Source organism: Scylla paramamosain, chromosome 32 (assembly GCF_035594125.1).
Source record: "Scylla paramamosain isolate STU-SP2022 chromosome 32, ASM3559412v1, whole genome shotgun sequence".
In the NCBI taxonomy this organism is placed as follows: Eukaryota; Metazoa; Arthropoda; class Malacostraca; order Decapoda; family Portunidae; genus Scylla; species Scylla paramamosain.
In genome coordinates, this window is record NC_087182.1 from 14,812,381 (window position 1) to 14,837,826 (window position 25,446).

Sequence of the window (25,446 nt, forward strand, 5' to 3'; positions counted from 1 at the left end):
ACTGACCTTTAACGTGTCTCAGTTCAACACACACACACACACACAACACACACACACACACACACACAACACACACACACACACACACACACAGAGAGAGAGAGAGAGAGAGAGAGAGAGAGAGAGAGAGAGAGAGAGAGAGAGAGAGAGAGAATCTGTCTGTATGTGGGAGGGAAGTGAATGAGTGAATGAGTGAGTGAGTGAGCGAGTGCGAGTGAGAGGAGAGCAGGGAGTACACCAGCATGGCACTCACCGCCCGCAGGTTCAGGAGATGAGGAAGGAGAGGCAGCAGCAGGCCCTCAATCTCAGCCAGGAGTTGGAACAAGCCCTCACCCACGACCACCCTCACCCCGGACAGGTAATGCGCACCTCACCTGTATAACCTTGCCTGTAGGATTTAACTGTAGAACCTTACCTGTAGAACTTTGCCTGTAGAAATTCAACCGTACAACCTCCCCTGTGGATTACATGTAGAAAGTCACCTGTAGAACCTCATTTTCAGAACCCCAAACAAAACTTACTGTACAAATCTACATTCTCTCTCTCTCTCTCTCTCTCTCTCTCTCTCTCTCTCTCTCTCTCTCTCTCTCTCTCTCTCTCTCTCTCTCTCTAAAAACAAAAGCACTTAGATTTGTATTATTTCGGTATCAAAGAGAGACGTAATCTGCACTTTAAGTTACAAGGTTGTTAAGTGAGTTTGTAAGTATTACCACCACGCCCTTAAGTAAAAAAAATATATATATATATATAAAAAGTGAGTTGCAATGAGCTTTAGTGATATTATACTTGTTGTTGTAGTTGTTGTTGTTGTTGTTGTTTACATCTGCTTCTCACTCAATGCAACTTTTTTGTGTGTTTGTAAAAAGTATTAGTTTACATCTTCCTTTTTCCTTGTAAGTGGCTTCAGATGACAGTGAAGTAGATCAAGTGATTGGTTTCTTGTTTTTTTTTTTTGTTTTTGTTTGTTTGTTTTTAGGTTCATTGATTGGATGATTGGTTGTTGTTGTTTGTCTGTCTGTTGTCGGTGATGGTGGTGTCATTGTTGTAAGTGGTGGTGATGATGGTAGTATTAGTGTTGCTGTAATAATTATAGTAGTAGTAGTAGTAGTAGTAGTAGCAGTAGTAGTAGTAGTAGTACTCGTAGTAGTAATAGTACTAGTAGCAGTTGTCATTGTTGTTATATCACCGGTAGCTCAGTAGTACCAATAGAAATAGAAGTAGTAGTCGTCAATTATTATTCTCTTCACTACCGAACAAAAACACGTACAGGAACAAGTAATTACAGTACAAGCAACAACCACCCACACGCCCTCAATAACACACATTCCTCCCGCAGCTGCAGGAGGCGGGAGATCTTCACGCCACGCTGATGAAGCTCCTGAAGCAGACTTCCACCGCCAAGGGCCCGCGCGTCACGCTGGACTCCGCCTCCCTCACCCTCAGCACCTCCACCTCCACTGCCGAAGCCGAGGAGAACCCGCAGGAGGCGCGGGAGGAGGAGGAGGACGAGAGACACCTGCCGCCCCAGGAGCATAACCTCATGTACAGGTGGGTGCCCGGTTTACCTGCGAGAATACCTGTAATTATCTCTTTGCGACTTTAACACCTGTGGGACGGGAAGCATATTATTACCTTTCGTCTTTATTACTTTATTAGGGAACCCACGTGTTTCCAGGCTCGTTTTCTTACCTGGAAGGAGGAACACCTTTAATTAGCTGATTTATGGATTTACCTGAAAGGACGGAAAGCATTTAATGACGTGCGATCTTTACTACCTTATTAATTTTACAAACTTGCGTGTGTTTTGTTGGTGCGTTTTCTCACCTGCGAGGGGAGAAACCTGTGATTAGTGGACATTTTTACGATATTAGGCAGAGGTGGGTTCCCTTTGTTATCTGAAGGCACAAAACACCGGTCATTACTTGGTGCCTTTACGATCTTGTGTATGCAGTAAGGGATCTTTTTCTCTCATCTTACCTATAATTATTTGTTCTGTGACAGGTAGGAGGTAGAATACGAGTTCTAAACGGCGAACACCTGTCATTACCTGGTCTTTAAGAATAGCTTCTGGCTCACGAATTTTTCCCATTCTTAAACGCATAGTTCTCTCATGAGCACAGTTTTCTAAGCCAGCAGAGATTATCACTTGGCTTCTCAAGAGTGTTTCTTCTGTTGGTGGCGCTGATACTTAATGAACTCTCGCCATAATAATGAAAACACTCTTACAGATTTTAGTAACTCCCATCAAAGCTCGTTTCTTCAGTTACTGGTGCACAATGCTTGTTAAATTATCACTGGAATCATGAAAATACCTTTGTAAATCATATCTTCCAATAAAGCGTTATGTACCTTTGTAAATCCTAACAACTTCCACAAAAGCGTTATGTTTCTTCTGCATGCATTTTTTCAAGTCACCATCTCACCTGTAACTAGTTGTTTTGTGACAGGTGGGAAGCAGAACACGCGTAGTCAACCGCGAACACGTCATGACCTTCCATTAGCTTCCTGTTCGTGCCTCGCAACCTTATATTATACAGAGGCAGGAGGCGCTACACCGTGCTACACCACACCACACCATGCCACATCACACCACGCCACGCCACATCACACCACGCCACACCCACGGCCTTGCTTCCTCACCAGTACTTGTGTTACCACCTGAAATTCTTGTAGTAAAGGGCGCCGTGTTTGTTAGTACTACCTTCTTCTTTCGTCGCCGAGAGAGAGAGAGAGAGAGAGAGAGAGAGAGAGAGAGAGAGAGAGAGAGAGAGAGAGAGAGAGAGAGAGAGAGAGAGAGAGAGAGAGAGAGAGAGAGAGAGAGAGAGAGAGAGAATTTAAAACGTCAGAGATAAAGATAGATAAATAAATAAAACTTCAAAGAGAAAAAAAAAGTTGAGTGTGTCAGAGAAAGAAATGTCAGAAAAAAAAATAACGTGATCCATAACAGAGATAATAAGTGATACAAAAAAATATTAGAGGCAAATGAAAAAATATAATACGTCTTTGAAAAATATATAATAGTAATATGAAAAATATTTTCGTTATAGGAAAAAAGAATAAAAAACATAACAGGACTCAGAAGAAAGTGACACAAACAAAAAAAAGCAACATACTCGTATATCAAACAATTCATATCTTTGATCGTAAAAATGTGGATTAAAGTAATATATATATATATATATATATATATATATATATATATATATATATATATATATATATATATATATATATATATATATATATATATATATATATATATATATATATATATATATATATATATATATATATATATATATATATATATATAAAGAAATGCGTGATGTCGAATAAATACTTTTTATATGCATGGAAAACAGAACAAGGGCTTCATAAAATAATGATAAAACAAAAAAAAAACACTTAAGTATTGGTGTTTCTAAGAAACAGATAGATACAGATAGACATAGATAAATAAATATACAAATAGATAAATAATTGAGTAAAAAAAATAAGGGTTTTAATTTACAAATAACTGAGTAAAAAATGAATGTTTTAAATTATTGAGAATAAGCTGTTAAAACCTTCCTCCTTCGTCGACTGCAGGAGAAAGGGGGCGCTGGCCAGGCTGAGGTGGAGCAGGCACATTAAGGAGCGGCCAGCAGGGGTCGCCATCAGCCCTTGGACCTCAGACATCTTTGTGACCGGAAGTGACACGTGCAGGTACTCTTTGTGTGTGTGTGTGTGTGTGTGTGTGTGTTTATTGTATAAATCTTTTTTTTTTGTCAAGTGTGTTCCGTGTATTAAAAATCTAAGTAGCTTTTTATAGTAGCTAAATTAAGCTACATATGACTGTGATTTTTCAACTTGTATGGCAATTAATGTGTTTATGATCAGAGAACTAAATCACAAACTACATACCTACGTAACTAACTACACTCACCAACTACTAGCATTAACTGACTGATTAACTAGCCAACTAACTGACTAACTAACTGACTAACTAACTGACTGACCAACTAACTAACTAACTATACCAACAGAATACTAACTGGCTAATTATGTTGACAAAGTACTAAGAAGCCAACTAACCAACTAGCCAACTAACCAACCAACTAACTGCATATGATGACAGAGCACTAACTAAATAACTATCTCTCTATCAATTTATCTAACTAATAACTCAATCAACAGAGTGCAAGTGTTTGACCCCAGTGGGCGCCAGGTCAACAGCTTTGGGTCACGTGGGCACGGTGACGGGGAATTCCTGTGTCCTATCGGGGTGGCCTTCAGCTTAGTGTCCCAGGAGGTGTTCATTACAGGTGAGTCCTAATGGTTACTTGCGTCCTTACCTAATTAACACATCTTCAGATCTATCCATTGGTGTTTGTTCTTCCTTTGTGTTCCTTTACGATTTAATCTGCTATTTCCGGGGCCTTGTATCTGCTTAGCCTTGATATTTGCACTTGCTTGTAATTTTCCTTAACAATTCTTATTTCTCGTTTGCTGTCTCCCTTTACATAGTTCTTCCCCCTGTTTCCCTCTCTTTCTTCTTTTTTTTTTTTTCCGTCTGCTCTTTCTTCCTTCTCTCTTCTCCCTCCTTTAATCACTGGTAAATTATCACCCTTCCTTATTATTTGTTTACCGTTCTACCTTCTCTATTTATTTCTTCTTCTATTCTTTCATTAGTATTATTTTTTGTTTTCTTTTTTCATATTTGTTCTCTCTCTCTCTCTCTCTCTCTCTCTCTCTCTCTCTCTCTCTCTCTCTCTCTCTCTCTCTCTCTCTCTCTCTCTCTCTCTCTCTCTCTCTCTCTCTCTCTCTCTCTCTCTCTCTCTCTCTTCACCCACCGCTTTCTCCAGATTCCTCACCCTCTCCCTCCTTCAGATAAGTGGAAACACTGCATCCACGTCTTTGACACGGAGGGAAACTTCATCCGTCAACTGGGCAGGAAGGGCAAGGGCTTCGGTCACTTTTCAGCTCCTGAGGGCATCACCACAGACCGCCACGGCAACATCTACGTGGCGGACACCTGTAATCACCGAGTACAGGTAGGTGTCTTTCTCCCAAGCCAGTATTCCTAAGTGTTTCTTTCTCCTATCTCGACTGCCGTTAACAGCCTCAATTGCAGTGATTCGCAAACTGTGCGCCGTTATTATTACCGAAGTGCGCTGTCGAATTTTCTTAGATAGTTATGTGCTCTTAAATTAGTGTCTTTTTGTTGGGTTGGTGCGCCGCCACAGTCCAAGATGTACTACCTTTAATGCGCCACTAAGAACTATCTCCCCAATGGGAAGCTGCTGAGGCTTTCAAGTGTGCTTTCATGACTCAAGTGAAAGTTTAAATCAGTGGGGAGAGAACGGGTTTACAGTCACTTGGTGCTGAAGCGATTGGTACTCAGGTCATATAGGCCTCAGGTCAGACGATCCTCAAGACAGATCGGCCTGAGTGCAAATAGGCCTCAGGATGTTTGGTACTCGAGACACTTAGTACTCAAACCACTTGTTTCCCAAATTTTCTCTCTCTCTCTCTCTCTCTCTCTCTCTCTCTCTCTCTCTCTCTCTCTCTCTCTCTCTCTCTCTCTCTCTCTCTCTCTCTCTCTCTCTCTCTCTCTCAACGATATTCCTTGCAATCAATCTCATTAACACCTTCCTCACTTCTTGTACAAAATTCTAAGCGATACATTTCTCCTGACGCGGCTGCAGGTGCTGGACAGTGACGGAGTGTTCTTGCGGGAGCTCGGGGTGGTGTCCTCGAATACTCTGCAGGATGGGAGGCGCTACACCAAGACGGAGTTTAATGAACCTACAGGGGTCACAGCTTCCATGGACGGTTCCCGAGTGTACGTGGCGGACGCAGGGAACCACAGGATTAAGGTAAGACAGAAGGGCGTGGAGAATACTAGGAGAAAACCAGTTGAGGGAAGAAGATTGAGGGGGAAGACAGTGAGATGGAGGGTTAGAATTGCGGTAAAACTCGAAGGATGGGAGTCACAGGAGATGCAAGGGGAAGAAACAGCTGGAGGAGACTCGTACATGGCTCCAATCTCTGACTTTAGGGAAACGGCGAAAGGAAAAGAGGAGGAGGTGGAGGTTCAGGGACAGTGCTGGCGTGTGGTGAAGCATGGTGGCTGAAAAGGACTCAGTGTGGATATGTTAGGATTATAAAGTTTGATGAGAAAGTTATCAGTGCCTTCACCCTTTCAGCATTTCACTTGTAAACTCCGGAATTTTTGGTGTGATTCTGTTCATCTTTCTAATGTAAGAGTCAACTAATGTGTTCACTCTTTCATCCAGTTCCCTGGTAAACTTCGAGTGTGTCTATGATTTTTTTTTTTTTTTATCTTCCTATGACTTAAAATTTTTCAAGAGAGGGAAATCAAGAAAGCAAACTGGGAAATATGACAGAAACCTTTTCCAAATCAACTTTTTAAGGGAGGAAAGAAGTGACAAAAGTCGATACTTTTTTTCTTAATTTCATATTTCTGCAGGCCTTTGCTAGTCTTGAAAAAACCTAAGTTCATTGATCTGCTAAGAATCTGTCATTTGTCAGATTATTGTTATTATTATATCAGAGAACATAATATTGAGAGAAAACTAAATATATAATCGTCTCACGCCTCACCTGTCACGTGCTCAGGTGTTTGACGGGAGCAGCGGCGAGCGGGTGCTGATGTTCGGGTCCAGGGGGCGTAACAAGGGCCAGTTCGAGACCCCGGAGTGCCTGGCGGTGGATCCTGAGGGCTTCATGCTGGTGGGAGACTCTGGTAACGGGCGCGTGCAGGTGTTCCGGCCTGATGGCACATTCATCAGGTGAGTGGCAAGACGACCTATAAATTAAGAGGTTTTGTAGGTCTTAAGTTAAAAATTGTGGCGTGGCAACTACGAAGTCATATTAGCGGCTTAATTTTATAGGAATATTTATTGAGTGTGACAAAGACAGACATTAAGAAATGGATAGACCGACAGGTGACAAAGACATTAAGAAACAGGTAGACCGACAGGCAGATTTATAGACAGGTAGACAGATTGAGAGACAGACCAACAGACAAATAGGTACAGACATAAAATGACAGGCAGACAGATAGATAAACGGATACAGACACCGACAGACAGACAGAAAAAAGTTGATGATAGACATACATACAAAGATGTCTGACAGTAGTAGTACCTCATCACCTGTTATTCAAGCATTACCGTATCCTACACATCCATTACCCCAATCAACCACCATATATCATTATCATCACTCCTATCACTAACTATCACTCAACGTTCTGATCAAGCTTTTTTATTTTTTATCATTCTAACACATCCACATTGCTTCACCGCAACTTAACCCTATATCACACTGTCTCCCGCCCGTCAGGTACCTGGGAACACGAGTCAACACGCGCGGGGAGTTCGGTTGGGTGTCTGGCGTGGCCCTCTCTCGCTCCCTCGACGTGGTGGTCACTGACTTCAAGAATAACCTCGTCGCTGTATTTTAGTTGTGTGTATTTTGGTGGATTTTTTGTTATTATTCCCTGTATTTCTCCCGCATTTTTCTCCTCGTATTTTGATGTACTTTTTATTTTCCTCTTCCTCCTCCTCCTAGTATGTGTGTGTGTGTTGGTGTTTTTTTATTCCTCTCCTTCGTATTGTGGTGCTCCTCATCCCTCGTATTGTGTGTTTTCATATATCCATGTATTATTTTTTACTCTTCCTCCTCCTCCCGCAATATTTATTACCTCCTCCGCCTCGTATTGTAATTTTTAGTGATTTTCTTCCTCCCCCTCTTCCCCTTCCTGTTACGGCGACGTTACTACTATATAATATATATAATTTGATTTTGAAATTGATTTTGAATTGATTTTGATTTTTCATAGTCAATGATTTTGAATTGATTTTGATTTTTCAGTCAGGTAAATTCTATATAATTTGATTTTGAAAAAAAAAATTTTCAGTCCGTCTATATTCATTTATATTCATTCAATCAGTCTCTATATATGTGTATAAAACAATATGATTTTTTGAAAATTTCAGTCAGGTAAATTGTTTCCTTGAATGTAATTTTTTTTGCGTGGAGAAGTAGGAGAGAAAGAAAGGAAGAGTAGAAAATAGAAAAACGGAAAAAAATTAAGGGGAATTGAGGAGGAAGAGAGGGAAGACGAGGCAGATTGAAGCAGATTGAATTTGAATTCAAAAAAATTTGAATTAAAAAAAAATGAATTCTAAAAAATTTGAATAAAAAAAATTGAGGAAGATAGAAGAATAAAAAAAAAATATAAAGGAGGGGGTATAGAGGAAATAGAAGGGAGATATAAGTTTAGGAGAGTGGAGAGTATATTTCAGAGGTAAGGAGAATCGGGTAAGAATCTCGGCAGTCTTCTGAGGAAAAAAAAAAAAAATGGTAGGTGAACTAGGACAGGAGCTGGCAGTACTAGGAGAAAGAAAAATGGAGGAGGAAAGGAATGTATGTGGAAGAGGAAAGAAAGGTAGTTCGAAGGAAAAAACTAAGGAAATATTCCCTGTACTTCTCTTACCTACCTTGAAGGACATTCATTCTCTTACCTCGATTATATAGATGTATTTCGAGATGTATTTCGAGAAAAAGCATTTTCGAAGAACGTGTAGGAGAAAAAAAGTATTTCGAAGAATGATTTTAGAGAAAAAAAAATGACGGAATAAACGTAACTGGGAAAAAATGACAGAAGTGTAACCGGAAACTATGGAAGAAACATTCTTTGCACTAGACGTAAGGCGGCGAAGCTCACTGTTCTGGCGAAGCTCACTGTTCTTGTAAAAAATAACAAAAGAATAATATGATGGAAAATAGAAATGATGATGAAAATGAAAAAAGGTGGTAAGTGTATATATACGAAGCTCAAAACTTTTTTGTAAATAAAATATATGTATATAGAGGAAGGTAAGGATGAAAAGTGGATAAAAGATATTTTAACTGGAAACTAGGGATTCGTGTAAAATCTTTGTATATGAAGCTGAGTTCTGCAGCTCGAACTTCAAGTCCTGTAAATAACAACAATCAATATATAGCGTAGGCTTGCTGTGCGTTACGTTCGGCTAGGCCTTAGCGTCTAGACATAGTTATTATTAATGTTATTTGTAGCACAAGTAGTCCTTGTTTCGTTATTATGGTGATCTTGCTGTGATATCGCCGCCATTTTGTTGACTATCTACGTTTTGTAAATAAAGTTACCCATTATCCAATCTTTTTTTTTTCTCCAGTTCCTATGTTTTTTCTCCTCCGTGTATCCTTAAAATATAAAAATACCCTGTCATTTTCCATTCGTCCCTTGTCTTCAGTAATTAACAAAAACACTTCACTGGCACAAGTATCAACACCAATAACACCACAAAAGTACAGAGTTCCCCCCCCCCTAATCCATTTACAGAATATTTATCTCAGGCTGTAGAATAATACCTCAAAGTCTCCGGAAGACCACACCAAGCTTTTCGTCAGGAAAAGCTTCTTCTACACGTATTAAAAAAAAAAAAAAAAAAAACATTTAATAAAATACTTGGGAGCCTCTCGGACTCTTACAGCACTGAAGCTCACAAATCGGCACACTGCCAAGCAGTGAGTCTGACACACCACGCTCAGGAACGACCAATACACAGTGACGCAGACGCTAAGGGGACCAGCTGCCACCAGGTTTTGCACAGGGAGTGACGCAGAAGATACTGGAGGGGAGCAGCCGGCACCAGCGCTGCACAAGGAATGACACCTGCACGAGGAACGGCAAGGAAAGTATGTTAAATGTAGTTTTTGGCTCAAAACCAGCGGCGAGAAAAGTAGATATATATACATATATGATCACAAACTATAAAACACCTCAACACAAGTTCAAATTTCGTAAGCTATCAGTTTAAGGATGGTTGGTAACTTTCGGCACTCATATCACGTGTATTAAAATCACGTGTATTAAAATTTAATAACTCATGTAAATTATAAAAATGTACCTGCTTTCCACATACGAATTTTGGTTGCAGGCATCGTGTAAATAGAAATCAAGGGGGGTGACGGGAAAGGAATGTTTGGATGATTTAACCTCAAATTTCACTAATTTGCCTTTAAATGTATTTACGTAAAATGGCAAGGGAACAAATATTACTACCTACAAGAGTTTCCTTGTTCGTTAACCATCAAGAGCTTAAATAATCGAACAGGACAACACATTTACTTAACGCGTATGAACGGTAGAGCTGGATCGTACTAAATGAACACTAATTTGGTTTAACACGACTTGAAATATATTAGTGTTAAAATGTAAACCGTGAACACAACTAGACGCACAAGTTAGTAATGCGAACTGTAATGCGAATTAGTAATGCGAACTGTAATGCGAATTAGTAATGCGAACTGTAATGCGAATTGGACACAAACTAGACACTGCGGCGACCGCTGTCCGCTGCTTTGCGTTACTTGGACACACCAAAGCCTAGGTGTATATAGTTGAGTTGGCTTTACTATTAACATCTTGCCCAGGTTTCCCTCAGCCTAGAATGTAAAACTATTTGAAGGTATGGTTGGCTTTATTATCTCACTCATCTTTCCCTCAGCCTAGAATATAAAATTGTGAAGGATTCAGCAGTAGCATCGTCACTGAGCGTTATCACGTACAAAACTCCAATTTTACGGAGAGGAAACCCACACTGGCAGCACAAAGAGAATATTCTACGAAAACCACATTGGTGCTGCCAAGGAATATTCTATAAGAACTCCGTGGTTCGAAACGACAGCTTTACGAAAGTTCCTAGGGTTTCCATGATTCCAGTGCTGCCAAGGAATATTCTACAAGAATTCTGTGGTTCGAAACAACAGCTTTACGAAAGTTCCTAGGGTTTCCATGATTCCAGTGAAACTATTATGAGCACTTGCACCCTGTAAAAAAAAAAAAAACTAATTACCGTACCGTTATCTTGAAACATCAACTCCTATGATGACATTCCAAAGCGTTTCAGAACAGGTCCAAAACCAGTCACAGTCCACATTCACACCCTGAACCTTCCAAACACTTCGTGCACCCAAACCGAAGAAGTCAGTATGGCCGTATCTCTAGAATAAGCATACTCACCATCAGCCTGTCGTAGTGGGGTTTCTCGGACTGAACTGGCACGGAACAGCACCACTCCCACGGCACTTCAGTCTGACACATGGTTAGCGGGGGTTTGTCTGCATCGCCTTCCTTCCTTCCTTCCTTCCTTCCTTCCTTCCAGCTCTCTCCGTCAATCACTGTCGACCAAGGCCCCTCACACACATCTGAGTAAATACATTATAAAACTCTACAAAACCGCTAAAAATAACATCACAACGTAGCTAATGACAAACACATCAACAATTCTATCAACTACCAAGAAGACCGTCTCCAATAGCTTGCTTACCCAAGCGACGTGCAGCGCTGGAATGTGCTAAGCCGCTGTATACAAGGCCTCACCTAGCATCGGGTGAGACATGCTTCGGAGTTTCAGAGCCTCCTCGGTTTCGTCTCGACTTGAGTCAACCTGGTCAACCCCATCAAGACGTCCCACGCCTACAGGTGCAACGAACAAAATAACATGAGCCACGTTAACCAAATCCAGTAAGGTATCACAAATGTAAGTGAAAGTAAATAAAAAAAGTATTAAAGTACATGAATGAGCTAACACCTGATTTTTTTTTCTTATTAATAGGTTGTTTGTGTTCAATAGAAAGAGAGAGAGAGAGAGAGAGAGAGAGAGAGAGAGAGAGAGAGAGTGTGTGTGTTTGTCCACCTATCACCTATTCATTTTTTTTAAACAGAACTGAATCAAGCTCGTACTGTCTCGTCTTTTATTATCCAATTATAATATCTTTTTTGAATTTATACATATTGTTTTCACACACACACACACACACACACATTTTTTTCTCTTTTTCTTTTTAACGCTGAAAGAGGAGAATGGATAGGGAACGAACGTAAAAAAAAATAATAACAAATAAATAAATAAATAAACAAATAAACTAATAACTAATAAAGATAAATTGATACTACTACTACTACTACTACTACTACTACTACTACTAACTACTACTTCTGCTATTAACTACTACTTCTGCCATTAACTACTAATACTACTACTACTACTACTACTACTACAACAATTACTACTACTACTACTACTACTACTACTACTACTACAATAATAGTAATAATAATAATAATAATAATAATAATAACAATAAACAATTAAATCAAATAACTCGATGGTTTGGTCAATAATTTCGCTGTAGTTACTAATCAGTCTTGTCTGGGCAGCACAGATAAACATAAACGATCACACCAAAAGCAAGAAAGTCACAATATTAATGATTTTGGAGGTGAACGAGACTGTGATGTGGCTGTCAACGCACTGTAATGTAGAACAGCTTTAGATTTTTGAACGATAATTAGCGCCACAGAAGTATAGCAATTTGATACCTCTCAGTAAATGATTCGTATTCAGAAACGCTTTGCTCTCTCACCACGGCTATTTTCCAAGGCCACAGAAATAATTAGCCGGGCTCTTAAGAGTGTTTCTCCCATTAATAATATAGAGATGTTGTTTATTAGTCACTACAACCATAAAAATAGCTTTACAAGCCCGTGTCGCTTCAACTAGGGGTTTTGAAAGTAGTGGCGGTGTGTAGCTGTGTTTCAGTGTTACGGTCCTATGAGTGCACAACGCGTGGAGTACGGAAGGGCCTCAGTAGTTACCTTCAGACAGACGAATTAGTAAATTATTAATGATTAATAAATACCACCGCGTCTTTCACCCTAAAGTCTTTCCTTCCCTTTTATTTTATTAGCTGGATATGAATTTGTTAGATACTGTTTTCAAGGCGATAAGAATAATTAGGTTCTCAAATGGACTAATAGGTGATTAGAAGACCTTTATCAATTTGCTAGTACAAGATAGATTCTCATATAAGACTCCGTTATCAAATTCTTATAGTTTATAATGCAGTCAGTAGTTAAAAGATTAGGCAAATTCATAGATCGGGAGGAGAGGTGGACTAACTAAGCATATACAATACGAGTACAGGGATTTTTAGCAAATGTAGACGTATTGGCTTCTTGCAAGTTTCGATTTATTCCTGTATTCTGATGTTCGTACTTCACTACTATGCTTCTCTTCTTTTCCTCTCACATCCCATCTTTCCCTCACTTCTACTCACGCTCTGCCTCTTCTCTACTTTTCTACTCCTCCCGGTTCCGCTGAAATATCTCCAAATGGCAAAACATGATCAGTAATTACACAGCACTTATCTGGGTGTTGTGAGAGTTGATATGGTGGCTCTGGGTGCTGACAAGTTCTGGAGTGTGTGACAGGTGAGATCTACAGGTAAATACGCACAGCGCTGCGGCCACAGAGGATCGAGGCTTCGAAGAGGAGCAGGTCCGAAAAGCTACGGATTGTCATTGTTGAAGGGTATCAGAAGGGAGGGAAGAGAGTGCACGGATACGCAGATAAAGGAGAATGTAAGTGGATTTCAAACGGTAACATGTCTTTAGGCTCTAACTAGGGCGTGTGGTTTGAGTACTGTACACTTTACTAGTAAGAGAGAGAGAGAGAGAGAGAGAGAGAGAGAGAGAGAGAGAGAGAGAGAGATTTTCTATCTGCATTTGTTCCACCGAGTTCACTTCCTATAATCATAGCCATCACAAGCTAACCCACGTATTCATAGCAGAATTATGAAATCCCCCGAATGGCGTTGTCCTGCCCGGGCAAACTCTGTGTTGGGAAGAAAATTTTCATAAGTAAAGCATTCATTGAACTACAGTTAACATAAACTTATAGCATGTCATGACTTAACATCTTCTGTCTAGCGAGGGACTTTCTTTTTTGCAGGCTTCAAATGCATGATTTCTTTGAGATTGACGAATTAAATGACGCAGATACGTCATCTTCTCCTTATAGTATTGGGTGCTTTCGGGTATGGGGGTGAGGGGCCATTAGTGGTGTTTCAGAAGAATGTCATGGTAAACCAACAAGTTTATCTTAACATCTTGGAAGAACACTTGGGGGAGCGCTTTGCTAATAGTGGTGCTGAGATTCTCCAGCATGACGAGGCCCCAGCACACAGAGCACACTCCGTCAAGAACTGGCTTCAGGATAATGAGGTTGAGTATATTTCCGACTGGCCAAGCAACAGTCCGGACCTCAACCGTATAGAGAACTTGTGGAGTATTTTGAAAAGGGAGCTGAGGGAAAGAGACACCTCAACGGTGGAAAAATTAGAGGTTGAGTTGCGTGCCGCCTGGGAAACGACTCCGCCTCCACGCTTCAGCATCTGGGCGACTCAGTTCCAACACGCCTAAGCAAGATCAGGAGGACCGGTCTTTCCTTAAATAAGTAACCAGATGTTTGTGAGTATTACATGATTTTATTGTTATGTTGTTCTTAACTTTGTGAACCATCTGGGGGGTTGAGGAGGCAGCGAAAGTTAGCGCGGTTATTATGAAGATAGGAAATGGCGACCCGGCCTGCTTTTTTTTTTTTTCACTGTAAATGTAGACAAATGGCCAAAGCTTTGAAAAGGGGCGGGGCATAAGTGATTCATAATGAAGTGAAAAATTGTAAAAAAAAAAAAAAAAAATGTAAAATGAAATAAAATAAATGAATGAAAATAAATAAATAACAAATAAATAAATAAATGAATAAATAAATAAATAAATCAGTAAGTAAATAAATATATAAAAAATAAATAACTAAATGGAAATAAAATGAACTGAAGGCGAAAGTTTCTTATTATGTAACCATGTATCCTAATTTTACAAAATGTCTCTCTAAAACGCAAATTTTATTTTGCATCAATAAACTGTTACATGAGAATGGCTGGCTCCCATTGCAAAAAAAAAAAAAAAAAAAAATAGAGATTTGGAGTTCGAATGAGAAACATTTATAGTCGGAAACATTTTTTTTTTCCTTGTGTGTGATTATTCTTGATAAAGATTGGTTACACTTTTTTTTTTTCTCTCTCTCTCATTTCCCGTGAAATTTCTTTGTGTGCTTTTTGTTTATGCCTAACGACAGATTTAGCGCGCGAAATTCACAGCAAGGCGCGTATTTTCTTGGCTTGGTGCCGTTGGTGGCGTCAACACTTACATTAATTCAAGCTGCAGTGAGTTTGTGCTTCCTTTTGTAACAATTAGGTGGTCATATTTACATAGGAATTCATCTATTATCAAGATTTGTAGACAATTACCCATCATTCTTGCTATTCTCACCGCGTGCAGCCTGCGGGAGATGGTGGCAAATTTCAGGAAGCCTATGTAGTCCAAAGTGACGAAATATTTTGGAGCTAAAAGCGGGAGATAATATGATCCGTGCGTATGTGTGTATGTGGATTTTAGATCAAGAAGTTTCAACAGAACACTTTTATGGGAGTGAAACAAGCGTATCAAAGCGGGGGAAAACTTATTATTTGGCGTGAGGGTACAGCACACCACAAAATTAACAAACAATGAAATAATAGTTTAATAAAATATCAGTTTTCTATTTGAAGTGGGGCGGTCACGAAAAAGTGGGACAAATTAGTAACTTGAAAAAAATGTCTGTAGTGTGCAAAGGATGGATGATGAAAGTGATGGAAGCTTGTGTAGTCAAGTTGTCAAGCAAAGTAAAGGTGAAAATATATGTGGATGTCAAGCATAGAATCCTAAGGTGGTTTGGTCATGTAGAAGGAATGATGGCAAGTAAAATGACTATGAGTACAATAAATATAATGGGTATAGGAGGAAAATCTTATGAAATGAGAGGACTGTACTGGAGTATGTAAGATAATATAAGCAGATAGTCATGGGAGGAGTCAGGATTAATGAGTACAGAAAAGAATGCAGAAACAGGAGTAACTGAAGACTTCTTAACATGGTCGTCTTGGAGGGGAGATTTCAGGAACAGGAATCAGATTGATAGCCAGATGTATAGATGAGCTGATAAACTAGAGCAAAGTAGTATGTGTGAAAAACTTTCTATCTTTCTATCTTTCTATCACATGTATTTCATGTCATGTGTCCAGCCTTGTCTGTGTCTGCAAGGTGTATGACCTGTGCTGTCCCTGCAGGGCCTTGACAGTTTAGGAGGGCATGAAGAAGCGGTGCAGAAACAGGGCTGATGCTCCCTCTTACACAACAAAGCATTCCTGCAGCACTGGGCTTCGTGACAGGGCTGTCACACCAAGATGGAGGGTGGGTGTGAAGAGTACTACTCACCCACAAGCAAGCAAGATGTCTGCTCCTCACACCACACCATCCAAAGAACATGACAGCAAGCAAGTATCCAGCCCCTCCAGCTCCCTGTCCTCACATCGCAAATTGCTTCAGGGGCGGTGGACCTTGCGTTTAAGAGATCCCGTAACAGGCAGGTCAGTTGGATCTCAACAGAAGTGTGCTACAGCCAGAAGTATCCCAGGAAGTCTCTCAGATGCAGCAGATTCCACATCTCTACCAGCTACACACAGGAACAGCAGAAACACTGAACAAAACAGAGCAAAATCTGAGATCCCAAAGATCAGAACCTCCTCACAGTGCAGAAATAGTATTGGAAAGGGTTCTGAAGGTGGCGTGGTGGGTACAATGAGGCAAGCTAAGACTCCAACCTTTGAGGTATCTTGTGTTCCTTCCTTGCATCCCAAAAACTGCAACACATCTACCTCTTTGCAGCCTGACAGCAGGCATCCAGCAAGTGGCACTGGTTTTCCTTCCTCTTTGGCACTCAAGGAAGCAACTACCAGCAGCAGCCTGCAGCCCAACACTAGGAGTACAATGGCTGGGTCTGAGGAGGATATCAGATGTGAACCTTCCCAAGCAACCTCTTCAGACAAGACACCCTCAGCATTGCATGGAAGTGACATCTGGCAAAGGAAGGGAACTACCACATTAAGGATGGTAGTAACACCTGAATTACCAACATCTTCCCTTGGGATGGCATCATGCCATTCTTCTGGCTCTCCAGCTATCACTCGTAGTGTACAGAGGTTACCCACCAGTGTCAAGAATCTGATGGAGGGGAGGCTGTCAGATAGTCCACCATTCAGTAATAGCTCCAGTGAGAGTGAGAACCAGAGGCTTAACCTCTCCCAGCCAGTAGATGGATTTAAAGGATTCTCATCAGCTGAGATCTGGAACAAACCATCCAAAATAGCCTGTTTTACTTTACATGAGATGCAAAAGCGAAAGGAATTAAGGCACTGTCTCTCTAGGGCCTTGCCATACCCTTGCCCTCAGGGTGACAATAAAGGATTGCTCTGCTCTCCATCAGTTACAGTGGAGAAAGTGTACCACTCTTCTATCAATGATTCATCCTCTCACACAGTCCCTGAGAAATCTTTAGGAACAGATCCATCAAACTTAGAGTTCTCAAACACCCTCAAGGATTTAGTGAATCTCACCACAGTATCCAGGCCTTCAGGTGAAGCAAGCACTTCAAGAAGTAGTGTAAACAAATCTGTTTCAATGTTTCAGCTTCATGGGAAGCTTGAAGTGCCAGAAGGTCATGTAAGGCACAGCGCATCATTCAGTCAGCCGGTAACACAAAGTGGACTGCCCAAGAACACCACACCTGATGGACCTTCCAAAAACAACACCACACCAACTGCACATTCAAGCACTTATATGACACCAGCTGTACCTTTCAGAAGGGACACAAAACCAGCTGATCCTTACAAGACTAATATCACACCACCTGTAATTTTTGGAAGTCATATCAAACTAGCTGGACCTTGCAGGAGTAACACTATGCCAGCTGAAGCTTCCACAAACAACATTACAACAACTGGACTTCCCAGGAGCACCATGATATCAACTGGGCCATACTGGAGAAATGCCACAGAACCAGGACCTCCCAAGAACCAAAACCAGACTACACCAGCAAAACCTTCCAAGCAAAGAAATGAACCAGTTACTCAGAATATACCAGCTATAAATTTTAAGAACCATAACATAGGTGGATCTTCCAATAACCAGAATACACCAGCCAAACCTTCCATGAACCAGAATACACCAGCCAAACCTTCTATGAAACAAAATTCAACAATTAAACCTCCCATGAACCAGAATACACCAGCTAGACCTTCCATGAACCAAAACACACCAGGCAAACCTTCCATGAACCAAAACACACCAACCAAACCTTCCATGAACCAAAACACACCAACCAAACCTTCCATGAACCAAAACACACCAACCAAACCTTCCATGAACCAAAACACACCAACCAAACCTTCCATGAACCAAAACACACCAACCAAACCTTTCATGAACCAAAACACAGCAACTAGACCTTTTATGAACCAAAATACACCAACAAGACCTTCCATGAAAAATACACCAGCTAGACCATCTAAGAACCCAAATACTCGTACACTAAGTGGACCTGAAAACCAAAATACATCAACTGAACCATCCAAGAATAACAATAAACCATGTGGACCTTTCAATTGCCAGAATACATCACCTGGACCTTCTATGAACAAGAATATACCAGCCAGACATTCTAAGAACCACAGAACACCAGCTGAATCTTCCAAGAACCAGAGAACAATGGCTGAATCTTCCAAGAACCAGAGAACACTGGCTGAATCTTCCAAGAACCACAGAACACTGGCTGAATCTTCCAAGAACCAGAGAACACTGGCTGAATCTTCCAAGAACCAGAGAACACTGGCTGAATCTTTCAAGAACCAGATAATACCAGCAGAACCTTCCATAAACCAGAATAAGACAGGTGGAGATTCCAAAATTCAGAATACACCAACCATACTTTCCAAACACCAGAATACACCAGCTGGACCTTCCATGAACCAGAATGCACCACCTGAACCTTCCAGGAACCACAATACTCATGCACCAGCAGAAGTGACACAAAAGCACTCGGGTTTGGCAGCTAAATCACTGAATCCTGAGACCTGTAGAGGACTTCCCGAGCAGTTCATGAGTCCAGGTGAATACTCCAAGGAAATAATGTCAGGAATGCCAGTGAAGGTTGTGATAAAACGTCATAGAAAGGAGGCCTTGACAACACATAAAGTGTCAGTACAGTCTTCCACTGATGCAAGGAAACCAGTATCAGTAACATCTATAACATCAGTAAGGTCAGATTCAGAACCCATAGAGCCAGTCAAATCTACTGACTCAAGAGCACCAGCACCATCTTCTGTGGCACCAGCAGCTACCTCAAGGGATCTCATGCAACCACGTTCAGTCCTAAACAAACTTTCATCACCAACCATGCCTCTCCTGCAACCTTCCCTGTGTGCTGAATATTCTGTAAGTCCTGAAGTGTTATCTATGCCTCCATTAAAAGCAGTGACATCAGCTAAGCCTTCCATAGCACTTGTGACACCAATAACATCTTTAGTAAATCCTTTGCCATCATGTTCAACCTTAGATAAGTTTTCATCGCCAACCATATCTGCCCTGCAGCCTCCTGTATGTGTTGGACATTCTGTAAAGCCTGAGGTGTTACCCAAGCATCCACTAAAACCACCAAAATTAGCTAAGCCTTTAGTAAGGTCTCCAACACAACATATTTTTCCTTCACAGAATCCTCAGGTGGTAAATGGTACTGTAACAAAAGGTTTAAAAGTGACTCAACTCGTAAGGAAGCCAAGTCATTCCCTCAACAGTGCTGGGGCTGCTGAAATGATATCACCTCAGCTACAATTTGGTGACAGAACAAATTCTAAGACACTACATGAATCAGAAGGAAAATCCATTCAGTCATCACTCATGTCTTGCCCTGCCACAGCAGCCACTGCTCTTCAAATGGAGAAGGAAACATCAAGCAAACTTTTACCTGTGGTCATGTCATCTCCAGCACCTTGCACATCTAAGGAGCTACATCCTGTGACATGCCTACCACTGTCCCAGGAACATCTGGCTGCCCCGTATAGGACAAAGCTTCATGCAGCCTCCCTAGAGTTTCTGCCAGGGATCAGGGAAAGTTTCAGATGTGTGAAGGAAGGGCAAAACTTTAACACTTCAGCAAAGGAAGAGCTTCTTGGCAGAGTTTCACACAAGATGTCACAAGATGAGTACCACAGTGTTATGCCCATGAAGAACAAAGAAGGAACAAACATGACCTTACCTAGAAACATCAAGGCAGGTAACCAGGTACCACCACCAAATACACAAAAACAAAAGGCAACACTGCAGGAAGGCTGTGAGGTGAGAGAGGAAGCTGCACCTATAGGTCAGAGAGTGAGTGAACAACAGTCTTTAGTGAGAAAGAGAAAACACAACTGTGACTCTGAAAGTGCAGGCTTGGGATCACTTCCTATCTCCCACCATGCCTCCTCTCTTGAACACAAATCCTCACCAAAAAGAAAAAGGAGTTATAACCCCAATATTTTAAGGAAAGATAACAAGAACAAGAACTCACTGCAGAATGAGGATGGTCCTCTGCTTGTGAATTCAAGAGAGAGTCAAGGAACAGTGCTCCCTTCACAAAGAAGCTGCACTATTCAAAAGACATCAGCTTTTCATGAATGCAAGAAAGGCTGCAAAACTGGTGGTGAAAAGCATCTTCAACTAAAGGATAAAGATTCTGGAAGGACAAGGGAAGAGGCTATGGCAGAAGTTGGTATGAAGATCTCTCAATCACAGCATCATTCTCCATCAGTGAAACAAACCACCCCATCCAGAGCTGGCAGTCCTGAGCCACATGACATCATAAGCACAATGCCTGAAGTACATGAACGTCACCGGGGGATAGTCTTGAGCCCTAAAGTCATCATTGTCAGGATTAATGACAAAGTGATTAAAAATGCCACAAGAAAGGCTGAAGAGGCACAATTCAAGAAAGTAAAGGCAAGAAAAGCTGTGAGGAAAAGAGATGTAAGGTTAAGAAATGCAGATAAACTAGACATATGGAAAACAAAGGCAAAGTGTATACAGGATGAGAGGAATGAGAACAAGCCTTGTCTATCTACCTCCACTTCTTCAAGCATTCTCACCAACACTGGCAGCCTGAATGGTCCTAAGACAACAGAAAAGGATCCCTGTGTTCATAAAGGTAAGAACAAAGACTGTGCACTTGACAACAAAGGAATCTTTATCTCTCAAAAACTAGAGGCTGAGATCCCATATAAACTTACAACCCAACCCAGGCTGGGGCTTAGCATCAAGAAGAAAGCAGCAGGCACTTGGGTGGTAGACACTTTGTTCAACAAGCTACAGTTAGACCAAGAGACAATGCAATGCACTGCCTCTCCTGAATCCCAAACCTCTGGAAACATACAGCTTGCCACACCACCACCTACACAGCTAATGGAACCTGAGCACCCAACACCTGGGAACATAATGACCTTCCTTCCACGACTCTCACAAGCACTAAAATCTTTGCCCATGTCCCGCAGCAAAATAACTAAGAACCAACAGTGCAAATTACACCATCTCCCTGATACCTCTCCCCTGCTATCCCCTGCCAAACTTCACAATTATGACATATCAAGAGAGGCAGCAATGAATAAGAGTTGCAACACAGCTACAGAAAGTGATGGGAAGGCAGCAGACAAAGACCCACAGCCAAGTTCATGTCAGCCTGTGTCTTCAGAAAAGGATAAGGATCTGGAGGACTTTGACATCAGGGAGAAGGCTGTGACCTATTGTGGTGTAAAGAGGAGGAAGGGAAAGAGGGAAGAGTACAGTGAGAAGGATGAAAGAGTAAATCAGCAGATACCTCAGGATGGAAGAATATATGGAAAGCAAAACAAGTTGGAAGGAAAAGAGGATAAGGAACAGTGTCATCAGATGAAACAAAAAATGGTTGGAAAACAAGGCCAGTGTATAGAAGGAAGAGTAGTGAAGAAATCAAATAAACAACCACCTCAGGAAGGAAAAGTGGTTGAGAAACAAAGGCAGCAGATGGAACAAGGAGTGAATGTGGAGCCAAATCAGGTGGAAGAAAGAGTGATACAGAAACAAAGCCAGCAGGTAGAAGAAGTAGATGGTAAAAAAAGCGAGGTGGAAGGAAGAGTGGCAAGGAAACAAAATCAGCAGATGGAAGGAAACATGGATGAGAGACAAAACCAAGTGAAAGTAGGGGTGGCAAGGAAACAATGCCAGCAGGTAGAAGAAATAATGGATGGAAAAAGCCAGAAAGTGGAAGGAAGAGTGATTAAAAAACAAAATAAACAAAAGCTCCAGAAAGGAAGACTGGACAGTAAACAAAGCCAGCAAGTGGAAGGAAAGGTGGATGGGAAACAGAGCCAGATGGAAGAAAGACTGGAAAGTAAACAAAACCAGCATGTGGAGGCAAAAATGGATGGGAAACAGAGCCAGGTGGAAGGAAGAGTGGTGAAGAAACTAAACAAAGAGGAAAAAATGTGTCCTAGTGTGCAGAGGGAGACACGAAACATGAACAAAGACTCACAAATCCACAACAACCAGATCAACACAAGTAAGAGGAAGAGGAGACAGAGTATACCAGAGAAGAGGAAAGAGGAAAGATCTGAGGAGACACCAACACACCAATCAAAAAGAACTCAATTTGACCACACCAACACTAAACGCAACACACACCTGCCTACACAGACACTACACACAGATCTGACACAGCCATACACTGGTCATATATACATGGGCACTGTACCAAATTGTAAGCAAACACATACAAACTCAACATACACACCTATTCGCCACATACACATGGATGTTAACCCCACATATACCAACATTAACATGGCACAGGTGAACACAGACATGCATACACACATGAATTGCCTACACATGTACACAAACACTCCACGCGGTCATGTAAACCTTCCATATGCCTACATAAACACCCCACACATGCACATGAACACCCTGTACACACACAACCCTTACATACACATGAGCCAAACATGCGCACACACAAGCCTCACATACACGCACATCAACACTCCAAGCATATACATGAAAACCCCAGAGACACACACACAAAGGAGCCACACACATGCATACATGAGTACCCCAAAGATACACATGAATATCCCAGATATGTACAGGGACCCACAATATACACACAAAGCTGCTACTGTACGTTTTACACCCTCACGTATACACAGGAATTTCTCACATATACAAATGGGCACTGCAGACATGTACATGAAGACACCACACAAGTATACACACCCACATAACACACCCTCCACTACTGTACGTCCAACACCCTCAATAATGCAAGCAAAGGTCGACAAATACAGACTTCACTCCTATCGCCTACACCGTGCTCGTCTCCTCACGGCACGCACCTGAGACAAGCTGTGCGGTACCTAACAGGTGTGCTAACTAGCTTACCTGTGCATTACTTTATATGGATTCAGGTTCAGTACTTGCAAGAAATTTTTTTGTTGTGGATTTTCTTTTTTATTTGATTTTGTGGAGATGTGTTTTGTTAATCCAAATTAAGTATAATGGATGTGTGTGTGTATGTGTGTGTGTGTACACGTGCATGTGCTTGCATGTGTGCGTGCATGTTAACATTTCTTGGAGAGGGCTTCTGTTTATAATTATTTTTTTTATCCTCCAATGACAAAGGATGAAATGTTAATCAAAATCTGTTTTTCACTTTTTTTTTTTTTTTCTTTTAGGTTGCTGAAATTTTTGACTGGCAGTTATTTGCTGAGCCTTATCTCTCACATGATTCCAATATTTTATATTCAAGACAAATCTTGCTCATAAGAAAAATTTACAGTCCAGGTCTGCTATGTGTATGTGTATTATTTTTCCCACTGACAGGCCAGACTGCATCCTGTGATAGTGTGGTTAGTAGGCTTTTTTTTTTTTTTTTTTTTTTAGTACCAACATAATGTATAATTGTACTTTGAACTAGTTTGAGAATATTCTTGATAAGTCTTATCCTCAGTAGGAAAAGAACAACGAGAGCTGTAATAAGCATCATTATACATTTCAGAAGGCTTTGTATGAAGTGTACATTGTCATCAATGATCTAAAAGTATGTAATAAAATGACAGATATAAAAAGTAACATATGATGGGTAAAATACGTAAATATTTGAGTGTACCCTAATTGTCTCTCACCTTTTCATTTTATTTTTATGTCTTTTATTATGATATTACTTTTAGACAACTATTAATGATATTTGCTTCCTGTCAAAATATCTGAAATACAAGATGGTGTTTATGGTTTTTGTCATTCTTTTTTGTCTTGAGCCCTATGCCTGTCAGCATTTAGGCTCACTTGCCACCACAAAAAGGAGTACAAGCTACAGTATATCAGTGGTTCTCAACTGGGGGGGGTGGACCACCCACCTGAGGGAGAATGGACACTCTCCTGGGGGAGATGTGAGCACAGGATGGGAGTGGGAAAAGAAATAGTAATAATAACAATAATAATAGTGTAGGCCAATACAATAATAGCCTAGCCAAGGGCAATCTATCTATGTATGATTCTATCTATGGTGGCATAGTTGGGGAAGGGGTTGAGTGGGTGGCACAGGGAGGAGGGGGCCCCAACAGCATTGAACCAGCTTTGGGAGGCCCCAGCTTGCATAAGGCTGAGAACCCCTGGTATATGTAATTGTTCCCCTTGGTATATGTAATTGTTCCCTGGTATATGCAGTCCTCTCAGGTGGAAATACAAGTGGCAGAGTCAAATGTACGTACATATTCTTGTTGCTACAAATGGTGTGTGGTTTTGTTGTGTGCCGTTTAGGAAGTTGCTTTTGTTGAGTATGTTATACTTTTTACTTGAGATGATTGTTGAATTTCTGATGATTTTATGTATTTTTAAGGCAATTATATTTTCTGATTGCAAAATTTACTTAATAAACATGTATGGTGTCTGTTTTCAATGTGACACTTTTGTTGAAGATTCTCTTACACTTTTCATTTCACTTGACAGTTGAATTTCTGAAGATTTCACTCACTTTTATGACAATTATATATTTTACACAAACCTTGTTACTTTACAAAAATCATGCCCATAATTCAGTGGTATGTTTATACTGTTGTTGAAGATTAGTTTTCATTTCTGTTGGATGTTAATATTACTCATTTCGATGGCAATTATTTATTTTGATTGTATATGACTTTCGTTGTTCAATAAAAGGTCATGCCTCTGATATTTCCCCTCCCTTTTACTCATCCAGGAATTATACATGCATGTTTACTCTTAGCCTTTGCATGATTATAGGCATTTTTCTACTTGGCCTCATCCTTATTTTAATCAGTATATTGGCTCTTAGTAGACTCTGAAAATCTTTGCTGGTTTCTGTTTCCCTCTTTGTCATAACTTAAGCTATTGTATCAACAGCCATCCCAACTAAGCTCTACTTAAGTGAAATAGTCACATGTCAGCATAAATTTTGTAACTGGTTATGAAACTAAACAAAGCTACACCTGTACTCTCCCTGTACCTGAATCTGAGGCATAAATGGAAGTAGTGTGAGGATCATATAAAGTAATTCTTTCCCATTTCACTCATGATTTGCTAGGAACAATCACTCCTACAAAGCTCAG

The 25,446-nt window shown here is 40.7% G+C and overlaps 3 protein-coding genes across 10 annotated transcripts in view; 2 read left to right on the plus strand and 1 right to left on the minus strand.

The window, feature by feature from the left end:
- The window catches only part of LOC135089239 (RING finger protein nhl-1-like), a 49,626-nt gene extending 40,435 nt beyond the window's left edge, over positions 1-9,191 (plus strand). For all 5 annotated transcript variants that reach the window (XM_063984674.1, XM_063984672.1, XM_063984670.1 and 2 more), the window contains 8 exons: positions 263-358; positions 1,337-1,548; positions 3,589-3,705; positions 4,177-4,304; positions 4,870-5,033; positions 5,688-5,858; positions 6,622-6,794; positions 7,351-9,191. In XM_063984674.1, coding sequence (XP_063840744.1) covers positions 263-358; positions 1,337-1,548; positions 3,589-3,705; positions 4,177-4,304; positions 4,870-5,033; positions 5,688-5,858; positions 6,622-6,794; positions 7,351-7,471 — 1,182 coding nt within the window. In that variant the 3' untranslated portion in view covers positions 7,472-9,191. The remainder of the gene's footprint in view (positions 1-262; positions 359-1,336; positions 1,549-3,588; positions 3,706-4,176; positions 4,305-4,869; positions 5,034-5,687; positions 5,859-6,621; positions 6,795-7,350) is intronic.
- Positions 9,192-9,477: 286 nt separating this feature from the next.
- The window catches only part of LOC135089240 (uncharacterized), a 32,568-nt gene continuing 16,599 nt past the window's right edge, over positions 9,478-25,446 (minus strand). For 2 of the 3 annotated variants that reach the window (XR_010261425.1, XR_010261426.1), the window contains 3 exons: positions 11,367-11,515; positions 11,060-11,244; positions 9,478-9,709 (listed from right to left, as the gene is read on the minus strand). The gene's annotated coding sequence lies outside the window, so the exon portion shown is untranslated. Of the gene's footprint in view, positions 9,710-10,498; positions 10,867-11,059; positions 11,245-11,366; positions 11,516-25,446 lie in introns of those variants that run through there. The other variant, XR_010261427.1, reaches the window with a different exon arrangement.
- Positions 14,014-25,054, plus strand: LOC135089236 (protein piccolo-like). Of its 2 annotated transcripts, none has more exons than XM_063984628.1 (2): positions 14,014-14,350; positions 16,048-25,054. In XM_063984628.1, the coding sequence occupies exon 2, from the start codon at positions 16,070-16,072 to the stop codon at positions 23,219-23,221; it is 7,152 nt and encodes a 2,383-aa protein (XP_063840698.1). In that variant the 5' UTR covers positions 14,014-14,350; positions 16,048-16,069; the 3' UTR covers positions 23,222-25,054. The 2 variants fall into 2 exon arrangements, with proteins under 2 accessions (XP_063840698.1, XP_063840696.1); XM_063984626.1 differs by lacking the exon at positions 14,014-14,350 and adding an exon at positions 14,959-15,105.

Excerpts from the sequence above, each read along its gene's own strand:
- LOC135089236 (XM_063984628.1), top strand. The coding sequence starts at position 16,070 with ATGAAGAAGCGGTGCAGAAACAGGGCTGATGCTCCCTCTTACACAACA.